The sequence below is a fragment of the Streptopelia decaocto genome (assembly GCF_964273445.1).
Source record: "Streptopelia decaocto genome assembly, chromosome: 8".
Taxonomy (NCBI): Eukaryota; Metazoa; Chordata; class Aves; order Columbiformes; family Columbidae; genus Streptopelia; species Streptopelia decaocto.
This window is the reverse complement of record NC_138662.1, coordinates 331526-356634: the sequence shown is the minus strand read 5'-3', so window position 1 is coordinate 356634 and position 25109 is coordinate 331526. Positions and strand designations below refer to the sequence as shown.

General features: G+C 45.6%; 1 protein-coding gene across 1 annotated transcript in view; it reads left to right on the top strand.

Moving 5' to 3' along the window:
- Positions 1-13313: 13313 nt before the first annotated feature.
- Positions 13314-25109, top strand: part of VGLL4 (vestigial like family member 4) — a 95878-nt gene continuing 84082 nt past the window's right edge. Inside the window, exons 1-2 of the mRNA XM_082060061.1 lie at positions 13314-13551; positions 21653-21729. Of these exons, the coding sequence (XP_081916187.1) occupies positions 13319-13551; positions 21653-21729 (310 nt within the window). The 5' untranslated portion in view covers positions 13314-13318. The remainder of the gene's footprint in view (positions 13552-21652; positions 21730-25109) is intronic.

The window sequence follows — 25109 nt, the reverse complement described above, 5'->3', positions numbered from 1 at the left end:
TATTTTGCAGGTGTTGCTTTGTCCACTTGAGAAGATTAAAGTGTATTTAAGAAGTCTGTTCTAATAATTTACATGCCCAATTTTACTGTTAAATAGGAACTTTTGTTAGTAGTGGAAGGTTCGATGGCAATAGGGCAAAGGAATTATACTCTGTAAATACCGAAATGAATTTTCCTGTATAATACAGCCTGGATTTTCAGAAACCCTGAGTGAAAAGGATTGATTGTACATATGAATTAAAAACCAAAGCCACTAATTTTCTATGTATTGCTAACTTTACTTTCCAGAATACCCGCAGGCTCTTTCAACATATTCACTGTCCCATTTTAGTTCTGCCAGAGACTTATGGAACTGGAAAGTCCATTGAGTTTTCAGTAGATATGGAACTGTCCTCTTGAAACACGTTATTTCTGCGCTTCCAGGTTCACCCTTAGGATTGTGCTGAGGGTGCGTGCTGGCGGCTTCTGCACGGCACACTTGAGGAAATGTCAGTTCTTTCTCAGATGTGTGACATTCTGAATCCAAAAACTTCCAGTGATGCCTTTCAGTGTGGGGAAGCGCGGTGATTGGACAGGATGCACAGCGGGACGCAGGCAGAGCTTGTTCAGGAAGGAGTGCCGAGCAGAGAGCTGAGCCGGGCTGAGCCCTTCTTTATTAGTCACTGACAATGTATAGGATTTACAGATGCGGGCCTGGACTAAGATCTTACATAAGATGTTTTGCCAATAATTGTTATTAAAAATACACCACACTCACGTTACATTTGTTTCAATTACGTTCTCACTCACAGACCAGGCCCGAGGACATTCACACATCCCATGCCCTTGGGGACGGTCATCCAGCCCGAGATACCATTCTCACGAGTCTGGGCTATCACTCTTTGCAATTATGAGCAACGTACTTCAACACAATCTGTCCAAGGCCCTTTATATTTTGCTATGATCTAATTATGTTAGTATTATTTCTTTGACCGTCCAGATGGTCATGTTAGTATTGATCTTCCTTTATCATCCAGGTGGCTGGAACCGCACATCTTGCTTTCCCACAGGGCAGTGTTTGAAATGAGAGCCTTGTCAGGTGTCGGACCCTCTCCTCTAACTCGCGTGTACCTCGCACGCCGCTGGGAGCACAACTCTTGGAGTGTTGTCCCGGTGTCGGGGTTGGGAGGAAAGTCATCCTGTCATTGACCTTCAGGATCTGGTTGTGCAGATGTCTGAAATGCCTGTTCTTTGGCGGAGGATTCTATCGAAGTGCTTTGAAATTGGGAATTTTATGAACAAAAGTACCTGTTGTTTGATTCTTTTATTATTATGGTTTCCTGAGAGTACTGTCCACAAAGATAAAACTTGTTCTCCCTTGCTTAATTGAATTAGGTAAACTAAAGAAAATGGGACTTGTGCATAGCATGTTACATTAATCGTGCCATTAAAGAATGGACATTTCTGGCAGTATTAATGTGTGACGCAGTAAATTTGGAGCATCTGTTGTAAATAGAATGTTTTCCGCACTGAATCAGGTGGATTTGCCAACTTCTGATGTTTTTCTTAATAGAAAAAATTGAGAGAACACTTCATTTTATTTGTGAGTGTCAATGGTAAAAATAATTTAAAGTAAAAAAACTGGAAATAAAGTGTATCTTTCCTGACTAGTATGTATTGGCTTCTTGTCTCTTACGTGATCAGCATGACCATCTCTCAAGCTACATTTGGTTTAGCGATCTCACTTAGAAGTACATATATATATATATTGGAATGAAGCTGGCTGCTAATTATTTCCAGGAAGCAGTTCAAAGCATGAACTTAAGAAGACAGAAAATACATTGTACGTAATGTGACATGTCCTTTTTTTGTTGTTTTATTGGAAAATATTATTACAGTAAAATAGTAACTTGCTAAGGTCATGGGTAGATTTCTAGCATTTTGCATTATCTGTTGATGATAGCTTTAGAATTTTTAAGACAAATCCCCTCAAATGTCCCTTTCCTGAGGCTGACTATGGTTTCTAAGGTGGCACATTCTGTAAAAGAAGTGACTTGAACCAGCAAATGTTTGTGTGTCTGGTACTAGCAGCCTCTGTCCCTATTAGTAAGAGGCCAAAGTCCACAATTTGAAAAGTTTATGTTATAAGAATTAGGGAATTTAAGCCAGTGCTTAAATTAAATTAACCTTGTTTTTTGGCTGGATTTTTTTGTTTGCATGAAGAGGTTCCTTTCTGGACAGTCTAGAAGTCTTTTATACAAAATATACACTATCCACCTTAAAATTAACCGCATATATAGTGAAGACTTGAAATAGCCATCCATTTTTTTTTTTACATTTCAGCATAAGCCCTAGTAAAAAGGAATCTGAAGTGAGATATTGACTTATTTAAGTTTGGAAAGTTGTTAAGAACAGAGAATACTGATCCCAGTGGTCGAAACAGGGCCTGACAGATACAAAGCCCTTGGACAGATGAACAGCACGAGGAAGATTCAGGATGGAGTCCCGGCCTTCAGAATGAAATAGTTCCCAGGTAAGAGGTGCAGCGCTGGCAGAACTGCCTGCGCCAGTCATCGAGGGAGGTAACACGTGGGATTTTTGGTCCCAAATGAAGAGCGCTGTAGGGGAAGCTGCCTGTGGGCAGGAACATCAACGGAAGACTGATTTTCTTTTACACCAGCAATTGGTGTTAGCAAATTTTTAGTATGGACCACTGTATTACTTAGGGGGAAAGAAAAATAAAAAGTCCTCATATGTGAAAGTCTTAGGGCACAAAAATAATTTGGAAACTGAAGCTGACACACATAATGTGTCAACTCCTTGGAGGAAATGGGACAATTTCAGAAATAACCCTCTGCATGAATAGTCAGCAAGTTTCATTTATTTATGTATGTTTAACATAACCAAACCTTTGCTGTTCTGGGCTTGCTTTAGTAGCTGTGTTTGTTGTCTTTCCAGGCCGTGTGGGAAGGGGCCGAGCGAGCCTGAACCCGTGCGCAGGGGATGCTCGCTGCTGGGGGCTTCTCCTCCACACATCCAGCGCAGTCGCTGCTACTGAAACTGTGTCTTTTTCTCTGTGCGTTTGTGAATTCTGTTCCTGTAGTCAAACTTCTGGAAAATTAATACTGTAAGCAGAAAAATATAGAAGCTTTTGTGTTTAAACAATGCCAATTGCTGCACACTGGGTTGTTAGAAAACTATTCCATGTACTGAATATATTACCAGATAACTAAGGCTAATAACTAAAATATTATTCCAAATTTTGCCTCATTTATTTCCTCTTTGTCCCTACACGAAACTGTAACTATTGCTCTTTGGTAATTCCCTCAAGGATGCAGGCTTTCCTAGGTGTTGTATAGAAATGTACAAGCTCAAAGGGTCAAAAAAGAGACATCTGTGGTGCACAGATGGAGCAAAAACTTATCCACAGAATAAGCAATATGACCAAATATAAAAAAAGTAGACAGTGTCAAAAGTAGACACTTTTGCCTTTTAAAGAGCTCATGGCTTCCTCCTGTAACAGTGCAATTAAGTGAACTTTCACATCATGGCCCATACTGGGAAGTAACATCATTCACCAAAACCACCCTGGCCAACCTGTGCTACTCTTATTTTTTTTTTTTTTAATGAAAAGATGAAGATGGGCCTTTTAAAACCTGGTTAAATAACAGCACCACAAGGTGTGAAACCACTGGGTCATAAAACTGTTTCAAGCACTGGCTGAGACAGACGGTGTGTCATAAGGTTGCCCAACATCTGGTTGAGAATTCTTACCAGCAAAGCATTTAATCCCATGCTTGGCTTAACACGCACTACATCGCTCCTGTGGCTGAGCAGGTACGGAACTCCTTGTTGAGACATACAACATACAGCTTGGGCTTGAATGCCCCAGTGCAAACCTCGGTGCGGTGACTGGGTGCAGCGGGACGCTGCTGAGCCCCTGAGCCCAACAGCTCCGTCCTTCTGGTGGTTTGGTTTGGGGAGTTTTGTTACTTTGAGGTTGTGGCTGTTTTCCCTTCTATTAAGAGGGTACCTTGGAGGTGTGTGTGTACCAGAGCTTTAAACAGAGTATCCCATGAGGGTCTCTCATCCTTAGAGGCTCAGTGCTTCTCCTTCTCTGCAGTTCCTTACTGCTGCTCGCTGCGGGGACAAGCTGCACTTAAATCTAGAATTTAAATGATGAAATGCAGTTGTAACTCTGGGGAAGCATTTAAAAGAGCAGCTTTCTTTTAAAAGCCATTATCAATACAGTTAAAGATAAGATCCTGAATCCTAAAGTAAGACACATTTAGAAGTGGTTTTGGTGTTTTGCTACTGAAATGGTGGTTCAAAACCTTGGAAGTCAGCAACGAGTCAGCCTGATGTGTGAGGACGAGCTGAGCTCAGCTCCCACGGTGGAACAGCCGGCTCCATCCGAACCTTGCTAGCTAAGCAAGGGCATTTGTTCAAGAAATAATATTCTCGTAGGAAAAACAAGAACATCCTGCTTGCTGTTTAGCAGCTAATTGAACATTTTTATGTGCAGCAGATGCTGTCGGGTGTCAGACCCTCCCGACCGCCAGCCCGGCTGCCCCGCTGCCCGTGCCTGGCCGTCCCGTCCCAGGTGTGACTGTCCTGCCATCTGAGCCGGCCCGGTTCGTCTTACGTGGCTGAAATACCCACTGCATATCTTGATTTGGCTTCACGGGCTTGCTTTGTGTATAGCAATGTAACGGGTCATTTCTTGTTCTTCGGAGAGAGTTTTGCAAATCCCAGTTTAATAGTTCCTAGTTTACTCCATCTGCTGATACGTTGCCAGTATCCAAGTCTGTGCAGTAAATCTTTGTGAGACAAGAAGGCCCTTCCTCACCATCCATATAGGCTGAAATCTTAAACTGCACTCTGTTCTGTAAATCATTTATCACTGTGCTTTTTAGAAAGTGGCCTACCTTTCCCCTTGAGGCCATTGGTCTTGAATGTATTTATGTTTTTGGCCGGGGGCCATGGATGAATCATAGCCCAGCGCAGCTACAGTCTGAACTCCTCTCTGTTGTTACTGGGAAGTACTTTATGCAGTTGTTACAATGTTTTGCTGTGTAAAACTTTTAAGAGAAGGGAGATTGATTTCTGGCTTGTTAGTTGCTTTTGAAGTTCCTCAACAGTATGTGGAAAAGATTTCTTGTGGTCATTCAGCTATAATCCACTAAAATAACTGGGGATAGTTGCACGGGAAGTTAGGACGTGGGAATATGTTACTAACTCTTTGCTGTAATGAGGTGTGTTTGTTCTTTCACGAAAAATAGTCGCTTTAGCTTTTCATTCCATTTGTAACTTTCCTGTTTATACCTTCCTGCTCCATTTCCGTACTGCTTTGTTTTATTTTTTCTCCTCGCAATTCTCAAGCCTTTCATTTCTGTTCTTCAGTCATCCCTCTTTGCTGGTTTGGCTGTTCCACCATCGATATTCCTTCATGCTCCATTCTCTTTTTTTCTGTGTAACAGTGCTTTCATTAAAGGCAACCAGGCAGATGATTTATTTCTTGATGTCCTGAAAGGTTCCTCTGTAATGTTAGAGCCTGGAGGCAATCAAACTGCTCAGGGTTTCCGTAGGTGAGTCAGCAGCAAGGGCCGGGCTGGCTCTGGGTGCCCTGCAGTCCGTAACTCTGTCATACGCTTCACTGGGAATAGACAAGATGACACAGGATGAGTGGGAAATCAGAATATGACTGCATACATAACCTGGATTCTGGCTTCCACTTTTCCTTCCGGTCTTTAATCTCAGTATTGTGTCCCTTTATTACCTTGCCTGCTGTTGTGAGCAGCCCCTTTGGCTAACAGTGTGACGTACGGCTGCTCCTGAACCTGGATCTGGGGATGCTGTGTCACACAGGATGCTGACTCCTTCCACCCGCGTGTGTAAGGTGTGTTCTGCGTCACTTGCTCAGTTCCCCGTTTTCCAAGTATTTTGAGTTGTGATTCCGCCAGGTGGCTGGCTACACGACCCTCCAGGTACTGCCTGTATCGCATGCACCTTTGTTTCAACTGCAGAGACGCTGTTTTTCACCTGTGCTTCAGTGAGGTTTCTCTTTCGGTTTGCTTGACCTTTGCTGGCCATGGATGTGACTAACGGATGGAGTACCTGCTGCAGCCTTTCCAAAACCAAGGTGAGCACACAGCTCAACAGGTGTGATTCATTCTGGCAGAGAGCAGGACCTGATAGCGTCCCCCGACAAACGTATCTGCCAAACTGGGAAGATAAAGTGGGATGCAGAGGCCAGTAATCCTGGGTGGCTTAGGGAACGGAACTGTAAGGTCTACGTTCTTTCAGTTGATGGAGGAGGTAACGCTAGAGCCTGTTCCGACTTGGGAAACTTTAGAATAAACATAGACTTGGGGAGCGTCCAGCAGAGGGGGATCCAAGCAGGGTTGTGACTCATGCCTTTTCCCAGCAATTAATTTAAAAATAGAATTGAGATTGAAATATGCTTTGAAGGTCAGAATGCCAGGTCAGCGTGTGTCTGATAGCTTGTCATGGGTAAGGTGTTCACAGAGCACAAAGCACTCTTTGTTTTCAAATTCACCTCTGCTGGACCTATATTCTGAATATGTAGAAAATGAATGTTGTATTATCTACTGCAGGAAGAAGAGGCGTTACCTTTGTAGAGCTGTTTTCTGGTATATTTTTTGAGTGAACAGCTGCTCTTTCACTTTTGATACTGTGGTTTCATAAAATTTTGCAGTGACCTTATTTACCTGTTTTTCTAGATAAAAATCTACAGCACAGTTGCTAACTGATCCCGAACTTAATGACTGCTTTAGGGAGATGCTGGAATCGTTCTGCCCTTGCATGTTTTAACCTCGTACTCAGGCTTGTTAAATCAGAAATGTTAAGAAATCGATTAAGTTTTAGTACATGAACAGGAAGCTTCAGACTATACATTCTGAAATTATTCATAAAAACTCCAAATACTTCGGTTACATCTTTAGTCTAAGAACTTACTTGTCATTTTCGGTTTCAGAATCCAGCGTTCTGCCAAACCTTTTCATTAATGGTGCAGGGCTATTTTGACAGTTATGCACATTCTTTCTGAGGAAATGAAGGTCACGCAGCTGCAAAGACCAATATTCTGATGTGTCTGAAACTTCATGCAAGTGTAATGGCTATAGAGGGTTCTTCCTGGTTTTAGATTTGATTAGAATTTGATTCTAAGGAGTTCGCAACCATAAGGGACTGTCTTTAAAGAAAAAAGTCGTACCACTCTGTCTTTGATTCCTTCACTTGCCTTTGTTGGACCATAAGACCTTCTTTGGAAGACTTGAGCCTGATGCTTAAGATATTTCCCTTACTCAATTCAACCAGCTAGGTAAATATTTAACTTAAATACCTCATTTTGGCTTTATTGAATTAATTTGTATTACCTCTCTTACATGGAATCTATATAGCTCTATGGTGTACTTGGTAAATTCGAAAGGTTGTGTTCCCTCCTGCCAAAGTTTCTCCAAACCTCCCATTTTCAAATGAGTAGTGCAGCATGAGAAGGGGCCATTCAGTGTTGCTTTGTTTGTGGTTGTGTGTTTTTTCTGTTCATCTTGCCATCCCCAGGCTGCCCTGCTCTCCCGCGGTGATGCAACGTGTGCCTCACTCCCTGTACGAGACAACAGTGAGAGCTGAGAACTCGGTACCTTCTTCGAGCGCGCAAGGGGGGAACAGCTGACCCGAGTCTGGGGCAGCTGTGGCAGATGTTGAGACTGCAGGTTCCGCACACCATGGCCAACTCCGACCCCGCATCCTGGGGGGAGAAAACTGCCCAGGAGACAGTCAGTAGCAATTCCACCGTTTGAAAGAGAGTTTGTACAGACAACAGCAGATGATGAAACCACATCACTGTTCTTTAAATTCTTACGACATTCTTAGTGGATTATATTTAAAGGTTGTACTTGCATAGAAGCTTTTATAGTGAAGCATCTGTTTTCTTCTGCTCTACTTTTTCTTGTTTAAAGAATGTGTCTCCTCTGTTTCTTGTATAGTTTGTGACTAATTTCAGCAAGATTCCCTTTCCAATATAAAATTGAAAATGTGTGTGTAATTGTATTAAAAACAACAGGAAAAAAACCCCAGAACCCCAAACCTTTCTACCTCCCGAGTTCCGACTAAAACACTGTGATGTGGCGGCTGATGTGCCGAGCAGTCCAGCCGGGTCCCGTCCCCAGGAAATGCAGCGGTGAGGGCACAGCTGGACCTGGGGAGAACACCCACTTGTTCTGATGAGGTAACTGACCTTCGTCTGGAAACCGCTATAGTCAGGAAGAACTGAAAGTGCTCAGAGATTGTCCAGATCAGACTCCAGGAGCTATAAAGATGGCACGCAGAAACAGCATGAAAGTTGGTGCAGGTACTCTCATCCAACAGATGTGACTAAACTTGATTCTTCCGGTGTGATTCCCTGGTGCATCTTTGAGCTGGTGGGTGGGACATTCAGAGGGGCTTTAGACAAGTCTTTTGGTGTCCAGTTCCATTAGGGCAGGCATGTTACTTTTGTCCAGTGACCTACTGCTGGTTTCTTTGCTTTAGAAGACATTCTGGTGACTAAATAACCTTTTCTTACAGCCTTGAAATGAATGTAAATGATGTAGTTTACAAGGAGTTAGTATGTAAACTCTTCAAATAATTTCACGTCTAATCATGAACTGCAACATGTTAATGATTTTAATGATCCCAGTTGCACTAAAGTTTCTCTTGTCCTCTGTGAAAGTTAGGACACAAAACTAAGAGGGAGTTATATCTATTATATGTATGTGTTTGCTGCACAAGAGGAGGGGCAGAATCAGAAAACAAGCATATAATAAATAGATTACTCTGAATATTTACTGACATCTGTGTATCACTGATTATACTGACCTTTCATTTACACCAAGTTTGCTATTCAGAGTTTTGCAGTGAACCAGTTGTGGTCCTTTTATTGGTGTTTAACAAAACTTGAACAAATTAAAACCAGTGGGTTATAGCCAAAGACGGCTTTTAATTTGTTAATCTGACGCTTCTTTTTTTTTGCTCAGCTGTCTTGTCTGTCTTCTATGGGAACCTCCATGGGGTGGAATCTTCCTCTTCTCTAGAACAAAGCAAGCAGAAAGTACCTGTGGTTAAATGTTCTGACAGAACAGCGTTAGTGGTGTTCATATTTCTGTATCTCATTGTTTGCTTGAAGATTACGCTGCTGTTAAGACCCTGCTCCAGTTGAAATTATCCTGTCTCTTTTCATCTGCCTTTGGCTGGCGGGGCAGACAATTACGAAGAGGGCAAGCTTTGTCTTGAAGCGGGTCATAAATAACCATCTCCATCAGCTCCCCGTTTGGATCAACTTGCCTGTCTGGAATTACTGCAATTTAACACATTATGGTCTAATGAAATAATAAGCAAATTTAAAGTGTCTTTTTAAACCTTATGTGCTCCAGTGTTTTGAATTTGGGCGTGTTTTTATATAAGGCAGCTTTGAGGTGCAGTGCCAATGAACAGATTTTTGCAGGGAAGAGTTTTAGATTCAGAGTTTAGCAGTGTTAACATTGAAGAAAAGATTTTTGCTTCTGAGGCTACATAATTAGTTTGTGACAAAACATATTTTGAGATACGATTTAAAAGCTGCTATCGTTTGGTGTGAAATTAACTTGTTGTATCGAAAGATGTGGACAGATGGAGCTATGCGTTGTAGCTGTACTGACAGATATTGTGAAGCTTGTAACAATAATGGTGTTTTGTGATCGCTTTGGAAAAAGCGTTTGCTTTTGGTACAAAAAAACAACATTGTGCAGAGTTTAGTGTATCTTGGGCTTCTCTTTAGACTTAAGGTAACTTCATGTGTTCCTGTCTGTTGTAGCAGAAGTATCTGTATTGCCGCTGTTTGGAAAACATAAGTGAAATTGCAGTAAGAAATTGGAAGAACTCAGGAAAATTCCTCTTTTACATGCAGTGAGTGCCAGCTGGGAAATCACTTCCTTAGAGGGGCACCTAGAGACAGAAGAACCATCTCTTTGTGGCCTCACACTCGCGGTGTTGATGTGCCCCTGCTGCTGGTCTGACAAGCTGAAATCACTTGAAAATATCTTAATAAAACAAGATTGAGCCCCTTTCCACATTGATTATCCCTGTCCTGTTAACACTGGAGTGCTTCACAATAGTAAAGCATATCGCTGCTGTGGCCCCTGCGTAGGGAGATACTGACCTGAGGCATTTTTAACCAACTGTTATTACAGTGGAAATGTTTTATTTTCTTAGTTGGCCATGGAACACGTCAGGCTTAATTTCAATAGTAATTACAAGATTAATGGTCGAGTAGGATCTGTAGAACTAGGCCTATAGACTGCAGCTGCACTTGATATAATACCTGATTTTTCAGTGATTAATATCCATATGGAACAGGAGCGGCAACTGGAGCCTGTCCCGGCACTTGAGCCGTCCCTTGGGTGCCCGAGTTTGGGCTGAGCACGACTTGTGTTTCAGTTCAGGTACAAACCCGCAGCCATCTCGGTCAGGTTTTGTGTTTCAGCAATGTTTTTGATGGGTCTGAGTCAACAAAGACCCTTTGATATCATTCAGTTATAAAGTACATGCAACAGGGAAAGCAGATTTTAACACCCAAGCAACCCAAAAGATGGTTCATTGAACAAGGTTGGTTTTGCTTTATGAATTTGTGAATTTTTTTTTGGACAGCTTGGCCCAAGCGTAAGCATGTGTTGAGTTCAGCACCTTCAGCCAGGTTTCCTTATGGTGTGTTAGCTCTTCAGATTTGTTTGCAAAGATTTCCAACATGGGACGACTTGCAGTTCCTTTTGTTGTTTGTTTTAACCCCTGAGCTCAGCCTGGCTGCGGGAGCACGGTTCGCAGGGAACGCACGGGTCCCCCTTCCCAGAGAGCTCATGTGCCCGCAGACTCTTCAGATGTTTCATAAATATCCTGTTCTCGAACTTGCTGGGAGCGGTAACAGCACATCCAAAGGATCAAAAGCTGTTTTGGCCTCTCCTTTTCCAAGCTCCTCCTCGTCCCAGGAGCTCGCTTTCTGCCTTTGAACAAAGAAACCCTTCCTACCTCTTCCCCTCCAGCAGTTATAAACAGGAGTGGCAGATTTTTTTCTTGAAGATACATATTAATAAGGTTTGTAATTAGTCTGTGGCAATTTATCCTCATGATACATACCAGTGTCTATTTCAGATCTTTTCTCAGTGCCTGTGGATTTGTTTTCCAGATTTCATAGTATTTTTCTTGTCGGGTACTTTTATTTTTTTTCTCAAATAATTTTTACATTACTATTTTGACTACCATTTTCCCAAATATTAGATCATCAAACTCCTGTTCTGCTTGCTGGTAATGAAAATATTTTCCAGTAGTCTATTAAAACAATATCAGCTTCTATAAAAATATAAATATTACTATGTACTGTTATAAATGTTATAGATTAAGAGTTTAAGAAATGTATAAAATAATATTTATGGTTGTTAATTGACAATATGCCTTTCTGTTTTTTAGCAACCGAAATCTCTCTGTTAGACTAAGTGTGTTGAGTCTAAATCTGGATCTCATTTAGCGTTTGGAACACGTTTTGGCTGGCTGCTGATGGCCCCGAGATCTCATGACCTGTCCTTGCAAGGATATGAAAATACTTCGGCATCAGCAATTCTTGCATGATTTTGATAGATCTTTTTTTCTAGTTGGAGCTGGACAGCACAGCCCCGCCGTGGACTCTGAATCTTTCACAGAACCAAACCCGGGGTGTGTGGGTTTGTCCCGACCCTTCCCTTTGGCTCCGGCTGCAGCCCCGGTAGGTGCGGGAGCTGCGCTGCCTCCACCATTTCATATGGAAATCACAGTTTCAGGCTCTAAAATAAACCTGGCAGCGCCTTGGTGCTTTTTTTCCTTGAGGAAACAGACAGTTGTGCTGCTGTGTATATACTGATGCATTTATTATATCAGCCTATAGGTCTGTCCCATGGAGAGGAGCTGAATAGGAGAAATTCCACGAGCAGAATTGTGCTGAGGTGCTTTGTGTTTGTGTTCCCCTGCACTCTTTTCAGGTTCCACCACAAATCTGCAGCCCTGAGGCTTTATGGTGGGGCTCGGCTTGACTCCTTGTCCTTTTTCCCTTTGCAGTGGAAGCCAAGAGCTGCCTGAAGCAACCTCAGGTCCTTGTGGCATTTGCCAGCGAAAATGCAGAATTACGGGGCCTGACTCTAGAAGGTGAGTCATGTTCCATGTGGACAACAATACAAACACAGAACTTTTTCCCCCGCATCTCCTCCTGCTCCTTAATTAATCTACGCAAGCTAAAGTGCCTGTTGGAGAAAATGGAATTGCTGAGTTCTTCGGGGTACATCGGTAAAGTCTCAGCTCGGCTTCGGAGAAGTGGTTCTTTCACATGTACAAGCTATTGTGTCAGTTTAATTTCATGAAATTATGCAAAGCGGGCAAAGTATTTTAGCAAGACCTGGTCCTCAGTTGCTTGGGTGTTGCCGCTGTTGAAGCTGGGCTGACTGTGCTGCGAGCGCTGGCCCGAGGGAGCCGGTCTGGAGGGAACCGGGTGGTTCTGGCTCCTGGCCCGTTCAGACGTGTGTAACCGTAGATGGGAGCTCGCGTGCCGGGAGGTGCAGGAGGGCTCTTTGGTGACTGCAGCGAGCGCTCGGCTCTAGTTTCACACCAGCCTGACTTTGGCAATTTCCCCAGCTGGCTGGGTGAGTCATATCAAATACGACAGGGATGCGGTAAAAATACGCGTCAGGAGCGCCCGCAGTCACCGGGAACTACAGAAACTGCGGGATCTTCCCCTTGTATCAGCTCCATGGCTGTAACGCCCTGTGCTTTACCCGAGCATCTGCACACCTTGCTCCTGCCCCTGTGCGTGCTCTGAGTGTGTGTGCTCACAGCTGCCGGGCGGCGCTGCGGTTCAGTTGCAAATGCACGCGTTTCTGCTTTTAACAGCTGCTTTGCTTTGTTCTGTTGTGCAGCGACCCTTTTCTCTTGTTTGCCCTCAGTTCCAGAAGCGCTTTTTAACACCCAGCTCGGAGTCAGGGAGCCCCTGCGCCAGCGTCCCCCGCAGGACCCGCGTCTGCGTGTGTGTTCCCCGGGCGGGCTCAGCCCCGCCGCCCCCCCCGCCGGCCCGTTACCGAGCGGGGGCGGGGCCTGGCGGGAGGGGCGGGGCCTGGCGGGAGGGGCGGGGCCTGGCGGGAGGGGCGGGGCCTGGCGGGAGGGGCGGGGCCTGGGGCGGGGCCTGGCGGGGCTCCGTCTTCCTGCCGGCCCCCCGCGCTCCCTACCTGCGAGGATGTGATGTCAGCGCCTCATTACCCTAATTATGCTGACCTCATAGCCGGGCCCAGCCAATGGGGCCGCGCCGCTGTGCCCACCTGCTAGGAGCAGGATTCCATCATTCCTGGGATTCCTCCCCGGGCCCGTGCAGCGAGCGGCGCCGGGGCACAGCGGCGCCTGCTCCGCCCCGCTCCCGGGCTCGCCGCGGCCCTGGCCCGGGCGTAAACAACCGGCCCGCGCCCCTGCCGCTCCTCCCCCGGCCCGGCCGCCCCAGCCCCGCTGCCGCCGCCCGCCCGGGAGCACGCTGGTGAGTGAGCCCGCGGGCCGGGAGCGGCCTCGGCCGGGGCGAAAGTTGGAGGCGGGAGGACGGGGACAGGTGCCCGCGGTAGGCCCGGGGCAGCGGCCCCGCCGTCCGGCGCTCAGCGCGCCCCTGCTCCCGGGGCGCTGGGCGGAGTGGCGGGGGAGCGGGAGCGTCGCCCCGGAGGCGCTGGCGGGCGGGACCGGGCAGCCCTGGCGGGACGGGGCGGCCCCGGCCCGAGCTCCGCGCCGCGGGACTTTCCCCGGAGCGGGCGGCGGAGCTGAGCCTGCGCTGCCGGGGAGGGGCGGCCGGGCGGAACCACCCCGGGCCCGCCGCGGGGCTGTGGGGACGGGGGCACCGAGCCGCCCCGCCGCCGGGGCTCTCCGGGCTCTCCGGCGCCGTCCCACCGCTGCCGGGGCCCGCCCGGGCCCGTCTGCTGGGCGGGAGCGGGGCTGGTGCCGCCGCGGGCGGGGGAGTTTCCCCGGGTGAGCGCAGCCGCTGCTCCCCCGGGGCCGGGGGTCCCCCCCCCCGCTTGCCGGGGCCGGGGGTCCCCCCCCCCGCTTGCCGGGGCCGGGGGTCCCCCCCCCCGCTTGCCGGGGCCGGGGGTCCCCCCCCCCGCTTGCCGGGGCCGGGGGTCCCCCCCCCCGCTTGCCGGGGCCGGGGTCCCCCCCCCCGCTTGCCGGGGCCGGGGTCCCCCCCCCCCGCTTGCCGGGGCCGGGGGTCCCCCCCCCCGCTTGCCGGGGCCGGGGGTCCCCCCCCCCGCTTGCCGGGGCCGGGGGTCCCCCCCCCCGCTTGCCGGGGCCGGGGGTCCCCCCCCCCGCTTGCCGGGGCCGGGGGTCCCCCCCCCCGCTTGCCGGGGCCGGGGGTCCCCCCCCCCGCTTGCCGGGGCCGGGGGTCCCCCCCCCGCTTGCCGGGGCCGGGGGTCTCCCCCCCCGCTTGCCGGGGCCGGGGGTCCCCCCCCGCTTGCCGGGGCCGGGGGTCCCCCCGCCGCCCCGCTCGGGCCGCCGCGCGGGTTCCAGCAGAAATGTGGAAGTTCAGCGTTAGGAAACGTCCTGCTCTCAGTTCTATCTGGAAAGTTAGTGCAGGGCAACAGGAGCAAGCAAGGAGTGTTTGAGTTCTGCCTTAAATTCACGCCGTGATTCCGAGAGGCTGCGCTTTGGGCTGCGCTCTTCTCACAGAGAAATTCCATCAGGAGCGAGGGTCCTGTGGTGAACACCCGCAATGAGACCGACGGGCACTGTTCAGGCTTCTGACTCTGCCACTGGTATATTCCATTTGTAGAGATGTTTAAACTTAATCTTTAGCAGTGCAGTTTCAGTCTGTTCAGTCAGGCTGATTACCTAGAGATAATCAGAAGTAATTGATTTTCTCAGTCAAGCTGACCGCACGTGATACTGGTGCAGCCCTTTTCTGAAAGTGCAATGAATGGGAGTTTAACCACCGTTTCTACTGATATTTGAGAAACCATGAAGCCAATTCACTCTCTTTTACTCTTTTTGTGCTTCAGGATTATCAGGAACTAGAAACAACAGACATATCTTAATTAAACCAAAGAAGAAAATACAAATAAGGGCTAAGATGTCTGGAGAAGGGCCTTAAAGATAGTTTATGTATATTAAGCCAAAGAAGACTAATTGATCAAAAGCTCCAGGACTCCCACAGGACAGTTTTTCTGACTAGCTTTTCTCTAGGGTAGGGAGGTGTTCAAAGAACATTCCTCAGGAACAAACTGCAGGCTGTGAAACCTCAGTGAAATTCTCTTTGCAGACAGTGATATTCAGAACCCTTAGATCCAAAAGTGTGTAAAGTCTGGCAGTGATCTGCCTCTCCTGCCTCAATAATACACCAACTTTTCTTAAGGCTCTTCTTTCCTGTCTGCCTGCTTGTGAGGGTCTTTCTAGTGCAGAGTGTGTTTTGCTTAAATTCCCGACTTCTCTCTTTCTTCTTGTTGATAGACCAGTTTTGATCTCAATATCTGGCGTCAGGCCACGAGGCTTTTTGGGATCAGTTACGAGACCGGCTTTCAGTCACAAATAACTCACGGGTCTCCTGGTAGAACGCAGGTGTGTCTGCGCTGTGCGTTCGCATTGAATTTGGAAGCGAGCAGCCGTTGCTGAGCCGCCGGCGCCGCGGGAGCGGGGTGTTGGGGCGCAGGGCGCCGTGCCGCCAGCGCCCTGTCTCCGCTGCGCGGCTCCCGAGGGCAGCGCTGCCGGCGCTGCCGCCGGGCTCCCGCACCCGCCTCACCGCACGGATCGGAAGCGCCGAGCACCCAGAGGTGCTGCTGAAAGGGGTAGAGCTGACAGTCTGGTTGTAGAGAAAATAATGGGTCCAGACCTTTGGGGCATCTGAACTGGAGAAGCACGTTACGTTATAAGGTTTTGGGAGGTTCTTGTTTAAATATATGTAGCTGTGGTAACTAAACAGTTTGGAGACACCAAGGTTAATTTGTTTGTTTTCAGATACATTTGAATGTTTTGTTGTAAAAGGTAATTTTGGTTCAGTTCCTTTTACTATGGTTAGATATCGCGTGACGTGTTTGCAACAGAATATATAACATATGCTGGACTGAGCGAACTTGTAGATACAAGACATGGTCAGGCTAGACTTTTCTACCTTTAATTTCTTACATTTGTTAGATTTTAATTCAAAACCCATTATTAATAGTTTTCTTTTTATAAAGTTAACTTGTTAAGGAGGATTTACACAACAAGAAAACAAAAAGCACAAAGTAAAATGCCAGAGCTTTGCTTTAAGCTTATAATTTTCTGTATGATAACTGAAATCATTGTTTCTATTTGAAGATTTACTTGTTCAAACACATTTTCCACATGCAAAACAAGCATGGTAAGAAGAAACAAAGTACTGAATAAGTACATTAAAAAGGCATTACTTTGATGATTCCTTTGGCCTGAAGTCCCTCTGAAGACTGAGTTGAATATGCAGAAGGATGCTCACTGCTGCGTGGTAATCAGACTAAACTGAGCACTTCCAGCTCACATTTCACAGGAATATCTCAACACAGATTTATGCATTCACAAGTAGAAGCTCTGCTCTAGGTGCAGCTGAAGGAACTTGGAAGTAATGTGGCTGTTGAGGACACATTGAGTAAATACAATGTGCTTATCATTCTCATTCACAGTACAAATACACTTCACTCTCCTCTATCTTAAAAAAGAAAAGATGTTGACCTGGTTTGCATCAAGCTGTTGCTTTAGCTTCCTTCCCCCTGTGGACTTATTGGTTGTGCTGATAAGTTGAGCCTGGATTTCCTCCTCAGTTCAGCTTTCTGCCATTGACACCAGCCGGAGTTTCTCGGTCCTTGTGGTGATGAATTTGACTGGGCAGTATCGTGCCTGCATCTGCCTTGGGTGCAAACTGGAACACAGGAGGTTCCACTGAAAGATGAGAAGAAACTTGTTCCTGGTGAGGGTGGCAGAGCCTGGCCCAGGCTGCCCAGGGGGTTGTGGAGTCTCCTTCTGTGCAGACATTCCAACCCGCCTGGACACCTTCCTGTGTAACCTCAGCTGGGTGTTCCTGCTCCATGGGGGGATTGCACTGGATGAGCTTCCCAGGGCCCTTCCGACCCCTGACATCCTGGGATTCTGTATGATTCCTACATGTCAGCTGCTTTCGACCTGTTTGACCATCCTCTTCAATTACTCTTGTTTTCCTTATGTTTATCTACACTTACTTCACTTTAGTCCTCACTCTTGATTGTTTCTTCAGTGTCTTTTTTGTTGTTATAATGGACTTTGTTTAGTTATCCCCCTTTTCTCCCTCCAACCTTTTCTCTGTAATTTCACCAGACACATGAATTCAAGCACCCAGTTTTTTTCTGCGTCATCGAAACGTTCAGCGTGTCTCTCTCCTTGGTACCGTGTAGCCGTGTGTCTGTAGTTCACGTTCCGCAGGTTTAGGAGACACGTCCCGCTGGTGTCTGTGTTCGCGTGGTTCTTGTGCAGGTGTCTGCAGTGGCTGTTGGTCGTGCTGCTGTTCCGCGTGTCCATCAGAGCTGTCATCTGAGCATCCCAATGACTGTGACCTCTCTTCAGATCGTCATGTCCCAGCTATATGTAAAGTCTCCTGATTTTTTTTTCCTATCTGCACAACATGTCTTTTGCACAGGCCTCTTGTTCTCATCACCTAACTTTTTTCTTGCTTCTGTCATCTAACTAGTTACTTTGGTTAATAGTTAAGGTCCATTCCGCACAAAAGAATGGAGATGACTGCTGCAGACATGAAATCTTTCATGTTGCTCTTTCCAATCTGTACCTTCGCTATTCACCCATTTTTAAAAGTTAAACGTAAAGTTCTTCTCTTTACTTCGAATCTCCCCCAGCATGCCTCGCTGTGATTAATACTGGGATAGAGTGAATGTCCCATTGTTCAGTCTGCACTTGGTGCCGTGTTCTCTCCTGCCTGTTTGCTTAAGCTTCAAACCAGCGACTTCAGGGTTTTTCCCCGCGTGCTTTCCCTGGTGCTTGGAAGGTGCTGTGTAAGTCCATTAAATCACTTGACTGTTCATTTTCAAAAGCTTTAATTTCTCTATAATTAAAAAAAACCCCAAACCTGAACAGGCATTTGCAAACCCGAGGGTACTCTGTGTGCACGGAATTTGCAAAAGCTTGAAAAAGACAGGGGAAGATAATGTGCTATTTCGTCACACTAACGGGGCTTGTGTTCTTCAAGTGTTGCAGAACAAACTTACTGGGGGATCAGTGCTTAGTAACTAATTTGGCTTTCAGACATTGTATCTATATGATTTTATATTCCGTGTCTTCAATTTTTCAGAATGCTTCTTTGCTGCTGTGTAGGTGAGATGGCGGAGTAGGGGAATGTTGAGTGGGAGCAGTCACTGATAAATGAAAGCACCAAGTAGCATATTAAACTAATGTTTGAAATTATGGTAGACAGAAATATCCTGAACTCTTGTAACAGAGCTTTTGGCTTGTGTCTTTTTAAATCCAACAGTTAGGATTTTGTAACAAGTAAGATCCTTATAGAACTGGTTCCATAGTGTTTAAATCAGATCTGTCCAGAGGAAGTTGAGAGAGGTTCTCCTGCCCCTCTGCTCTGCCCTGGGGAGACCACACCTGGAATCTTGTGTCCAGTTGTGGCCCCTCAGTTCCAGCAGGACAGGGAACTGCTGCAGAGAGTCCAGCGCAGCCACCAAGATGCTGCAGGGAGTGGAGCATCTCCCGTGTGAGGAAAGGCTGAGGGAGCTGGGGCTCTGGAGCTGGACAAGAGGAGACTGAGGGGGGACTCATTCCTGGGGATCAAGATGGAAAGGGGGAGTGTCAGGAGGATGGAGCCAGGCTCTTCTGGTGACAACCAGTGACAGGACAAGGGGCAATGGGTGCAAACTGGAACACAGGAGGTTCCACTGAAAGATGAGAAGAAACTTGTTCCTGGTGAGGGTGGCAGAGCCTGGCCCAGGCTGCCCAGGGGGGTTGTGGAGTCTCCTTCTGTGCAGACATTCCAACCCGCCTGGACACCTTCCTGTGTAACCTCATCTGGGTGTTCCTGCTCCATGGGGGGATTGCACTGGATGAGCTTTCCAGGGCCCTTCCAACCCCTGACACTCTGGGATTCTGTGAAGTTTGTGCACTTGTGTTTCACTGGTCTTTGTTTCGCTGGGGCAGATCTGGTGCTGTGATGTGCCGTGCGTGCACACAGCACTTTTCGATGTGGGTATTTATAAAAATTCAGCTTTGATCCAGGGTGGTTTCTGCTGCGTGGGCAGGATTCTGCGTGGCACGGAGAACTAGCTGCCTTTATCAGAAGTCTCCTTTGTAAGTGGCTTCTGTTTTTTTTTATTTCTTGTCAGAACCCTGGAAATGGGCCTTTCCTGGCATTTCCGAGGCGCGACTGCAGCGGGCGATGGGCCGTTCCCGTGGGCCTGCAGCCCTCGCCGTGCTTGCCCAGGTGGAGTTAGGCTTTTAGGCTTTGAACTCTCTAAGAGAAGGTTCCTTCTCCCTCATTCTGGCAGGCAAACTTTATTTCTTTCTTGAACTGTTACCCTTGGCTTTTTGTTTAATTTAGGGATAGAGGGATATTTCATATTATTTGAAAAAATAATCTGGATGTTTATAGCTCCTTAAAGGTAATTTTCATAACTGCGTGTGCAGCATGTATTGCACTCTGGAATGTGCAGGTCTCTTTTAACAAGCATCCCTTCAAAGAAACTCTTGAATGGACCAACATTCTCCATAAGACCTTGACTGTTAGAGAAACACTTCTGCAGCTCTCTCATGATATGAACTTAAATAATATGCAAAGCTACAAAACTATATTGAGGCCGGTTTTAGTGAAGTTGTTTTTAAAGTGTCTAATTTCCTGAATAGAATTAGGACTTAGTTCCTGTTTCCTTCTCGCAATGTGGACTCTGTCACCAGCTCATTCTCTTACTAGGAGAGTGTTCCGGAAAGGACTGGGCATCTGCTGCTCCCATTATTGGAAAATTACTGATAACTCGAAGAAAATAGCAATTTGTTTTCAATAAAAGACATCTTAGTATCCTTTGCGTTGTTCTTTTTCAAGAGGCTTTCTCTAAAGAGTTGACCAAAAGGCTTTGTATGACTGTCTTTGAAGTTCAGCACTAACCAAAGCTGGTTCGTGCTAAATCATGTGTCACCTTTGGTTTGCTGTAGCTGCATCATCTGAGCATACAGGTTTCGATATTATTTTTTCCAAATGAATTTTCACTCTGTTGGAGGAGTTTGTGTGAGAGGGTCAGGAGTCAACGGTTTGAGGAGAAATAAAGCGGTGTCATTTTAAACTCCAAGAAAGGATAAAGCAGGAAAGAAACCAAGAGTCCAGGTGTAAGCGATGGAAGTGGGACGATGCTGGATGCATCTATAGTGAACACTCTTCCCAGTCTTTGCTCTGATTTTGAAGAGTGTGGCCAAACATGATACAGAGAAGTACATAGTGAAGACAGACTTAGTAAAATAAGAATCGAAGATCTTGGTTTCTAAAACCTCTTGCCTACATGTACTGTCTTTAAATGGCAGAGTTAACCGATGTTATAATTAGAGTTACCATAGTGTTCCTGAGCAAAAGGCGGTTGTGATGGGCCGGGCGGATCATGTGTTTGTCCTCACCGCCGTACTCAGTTATTTCAAGCAGGTCTCTTCTCCTTGCACAGTTCTGTGGAAACAAGACTAGGCATAATTCTTTACCGGAAATATATATATGTATATATATTTTTAACTTAAAAACACTTTAAAAATTCTTTCTCTTATGCTTTAAAAATCTTTGACTAGGTTTAAAGACTTTGGCATTATTTAGGCAGAGGGCGGGAGGATAGCGAGGTTTATTATTTATAGTGCTAAGTCAAGGAAATTGCTTCCCAAACATATGCTTGTTGTTAAGTCGATCTCCATGTGTTTGAGATTTCTGTAGTTGCCACTACCTTTTTCCGCACAAGTTCACACTGTAAGGTTAGTTACAGTAACAGCTCTTATGGCAGACTGGCATGCTAGCTTTATGAGGGAAAAAAACCCGACAAAATTGTTAGCAGTCCTCAGTTTTTTCCCTTTCTCCATTTGTTCTCATAACAGTTCTGTCTATGCCGTTGCTCGCTCGTTTAAAAACACATACGAGTTGCTGGCCTTTTAACAAAGCATCTTGACAACACGTTGTTCTCTTCCCTCCTTCCCCTTTCATAACTTTTGGAATTTCATATTGGAAATTCTTTTTTAGTTTTGAAGCTATGCATGTGAATCTTTGAGAGGCTTATGTAAGCTGTAATACGTACCTTTTTTTTTTTTTAATGGGAGGGTCAGTTTTTAGTACAGTGCTGAAATGTGTGTTTTTATGTAATGGGGTTAATTTTTCATATGTGGGAATTAAGTGTTGTCAGGGGAGAAAAATGGGGAAAAGCAGCTACTGAAGTGTGATGGTGATTATACAAGTGACAGTTTTCTGTCTGTTATCTGTACACGTGGCCGGTGTTCAACTAGATGTCCACAAGCAAGAAAATGTCATAATGGCTTCTAAGCTTTGGATAATTCCGATTTGTGTGTAGAAGAGCAGCGAGTACAAGTTTATTGACTCCTCTGGATCAAAGCAATCTCTGAGGTTACTGTTTGAACTTTGACTTTTGCAGGATCCGGAGAGGAATGGAGACTCCACTGGATGTTCTGTCGAGAGCAGCGTCTCTAGTGCATGCTGATGATGAGAAACGTAAGTCTGAAACCCAGTTCTCTGTTTGTTGGATCCAGATGCTTTGTGCTGTATGTATGTGCTGGCTTTACCAGTCTTTGCATTTCACTGAAACTAAGACACGTGGAAAAAATGCCGTCAGAAGCCCTTGAAAGGTCGTCTTCCTCAGGTGCAAACCCAATGTGTTGCATTTGGATTGGTTAGTATGCAGGAGAGAATCATTCCTGTCATTTGGAAAAAGGTACTTAACCATTCATATGAAGGTGTCCCTCTTTTTCCCCAATTACATTTGCCTTTTTAATAGCCAAAAAGTTGTAATGGAGCTGCTGTCAAACCAAGGACAATTTGGGAACTCGCAGTCTCTAATTGTATCACTTAGACTTGTTCTTGTTTAGGAATATGTAACTGGGTGGGCATGACAGGGTTGCAAAGACTCCTTTCCAGTCCTAAGAAGCAAAGAGGTAGACTGCTGTCATTAGTACCGAGCGCTTCGTTTTCCCGTCAGTTCCGCTACAAGGTGAGTACAGGATGTCAGCATTGCAGTGACGCCCACTGCAGCAACAGGGCCTCGTGCTGCCCATCGTTTGGGTAATACTTTTGCTTTTAACGTTCACAAAAAGTGTTTAAGATGGGCTAACTACTATTAGAGTAATATTTTAAGTTCTAGCAATTTGCAGCGCTGCTTTGTAGGTCAGGTTGTTACCTGCGTGCTTAGGAAGAAATGCCTTTGTCTTTTTCTGAGTAGTGTGAGCACTCAGAAGTGTCTGGATCTTGGATACTAACTTGAATAGGTGCTAACTAGAAAAAAGGTATTTTGGATTTCAAACTGCTTTTGTGTGTAGCTGCTGTGTGTAAAATCACCTTTTCAGCTGAATTCAGCTTTTCTTTTTTTTTTTGTTCCTTTATTCTGTATATATTTTTTGAAAAATAATTGCCTTATATGTTGAATAGAATAATTGGTTTACTGCTGTTGCTAATAGACTTAGTAAAGTAATTGCAAAGTAAATCAACACAGTGTATCGGGCAAGTCCCAGAATTTCTGTGTGTGTTCAAGTAGTCAAGATAGCAGTAGCTCGCTCTTTCAGCAGTTGGTACAGTGAAGGTTCCGTACCCTCGCGAGCTCCTCTGTTACTGGCTCTTAGCTTTATAATGAACATCGGTTTTGTTGGTTGATCATGTTCACCTTGCTGCCAGCTGAGCACCAAGCTGCTACCGATCCCGCTGTGGTGGGACTGGGTTGATTGCTCCAGGTACTGACTGGTTTTGGGGAAATGAACAGCCGTGGAAGTCCTCGAGGAAATAATTTCAACTGTGATTTTGGCCTGAGGGATTTCTCTTGTAAACTAAGATTTCATAGAAAATGCAAAAGCTAGACCTGTTTTCTTTTGACTGCAGTTTTTAAAATATATTTTGAATACGTATTCTCAGTTTTCTCAAGCTAGATGCATTCTGTTTGATTAACTGTTGCCTAAGACTCTAGTTTGAGTTCCACAGGGTAGGAATGTTGGGCTGATTTAGAGGATGCAGAGGAAGTCTGATTCAGTGCAACTTGCATGTGAGGAAGCTGATCTGTATCTGGTTCTAATTTACATTCCTTTAGTCTTGCCACTTAGATTTAATTAGATTTATGCTGCTCTGCAGCTTCTAACTTGTGCTGCCTCCGAGTCTGTGCTGTTGCTGAGCATGTTGCGCACCCAGAATGGGAGAAGCTGCTCAAAGGAAGAACTGAGCAGCCCAGCCCAGCCGCTGAACTTGCGCTTTTAGCGTCAGCTTTGGGGCAATGGCACCAGCCAGGCTTCTCTCCGTGTTAGACTGGGTACTAACAGCTCGAACTTAGTCTGGAGTTTAGCACTTAAGCTTGGGGTTTGCCGCGCAGTGCCAGGTGTGCTCGCGGGCTCCCGCCTCTGTTTCTGTATCCACGATTCATTTGCTCTGACATGTAGGATTCTATACAGAGTTTCTAATACTCCAGTCATGACCAGGAATGAAATGATTATTTTTCTGTAAATCAGATTACTTTCAGATACTCAGTATCTGAACAAACTATTGGATTTAGTTCAGTGATGTTTCTTGTATTTAAGTGATACATACAGGCAATTTTATTGTTGATTCATTGGGAAGAAAAATCCCAACAGGTTCTTTTTGTCATTTCTGATGACACGTGAAGCTGCCTGCTTCCAAAGTTTTCAGTAAGGATTTCAGATTAATTTGGATTCGGAAACTTTTCTGTCTTACCCTGAGTCTGTTGTTTCTGTGCTGGAATAGGAATTTGTCAAATGTAACTCCTGATGCATTTTACGCATTTCATGATCAACATTTTATCCTATTTTTTGAATGGAGAGCACAGGAATGTGGCTTTATGCCATCCTGACGTGACGGGGCTACCAGTTAACTACCGGGTAGATTATGTTAGTGAAACCATAGATCTGCTTGTCAAGGTGGTTGAACTCACCTCAGATATTCTCATCTAAGCTATATGCTGGTTTTGGTATTATTTGTATACAAACCCTTGATCCTCTTGCAGACGTCTTAAATTGCAAACTTTCACACCCTGACACGCTTCAATCCCGTCTCAGACTGATGATTTCTATACATCGGCAGCCCAGCAGCACGATTACCTGTTCTAGGTGAAAAACACGGTTTATATCTGAAAACTGGAAGGTATGTAATTTTATTCTTGTTTGCCTGGCTGTATGTAGCGGGGATATTACCAGGATTTATGAATTCAGTTTGTTCTAACATGAAGGATCCTCTTATCTCTGTTGGCACTTTCTGCAGTGCCAGGTAATATAGAAGCATCTTAGTGTATATACAAACCAAACTTTGTTTAAAACAAATGTGTTTAAATTTACCAGCACTTGAAGAAATGAGAGCGATGTATGGCTATAGAGATTTCCCTGCATGGTTATTGGTTTCTTAAATGAATATGAGTGGGTTGGTTGGTTGGTTGGGGTTGTTTGTTTCTTTTTTTTCCTTTTATTTTTTTTTCCCAGCTGCACCTATATCAACAAGGTTGACCTTCAGTGCTACATTTGCACTAGATGTTGTTTTCAGCTGCACCTCTGTTGTATTTAATGAACTATACTGGATACTATATTTCAACAACTCCCCAGTTAAAGTCACTCTGCACTTGTTATCAAAGACAATTTATGAAACACGCTTGGTTAACTGCTGTGTCGTGGGGAAGATTAATTGTGGAGAAGAAATTGATACTGTCATTTTGCATTTGTCACCATTACAACTGTGGTGTAAACAACTGTTTAAGCTTGTGGTGTAGTGGATCTGTACTAACAACAACAACAGAAGGCTGAACCGAAGAAGACTCGTGTGCGGGCTTTACGTGAAGTGACCACCGGTCAGACCTGTGGCTGTCACTGTCCTTTTAATGCTAATGGCTGGAA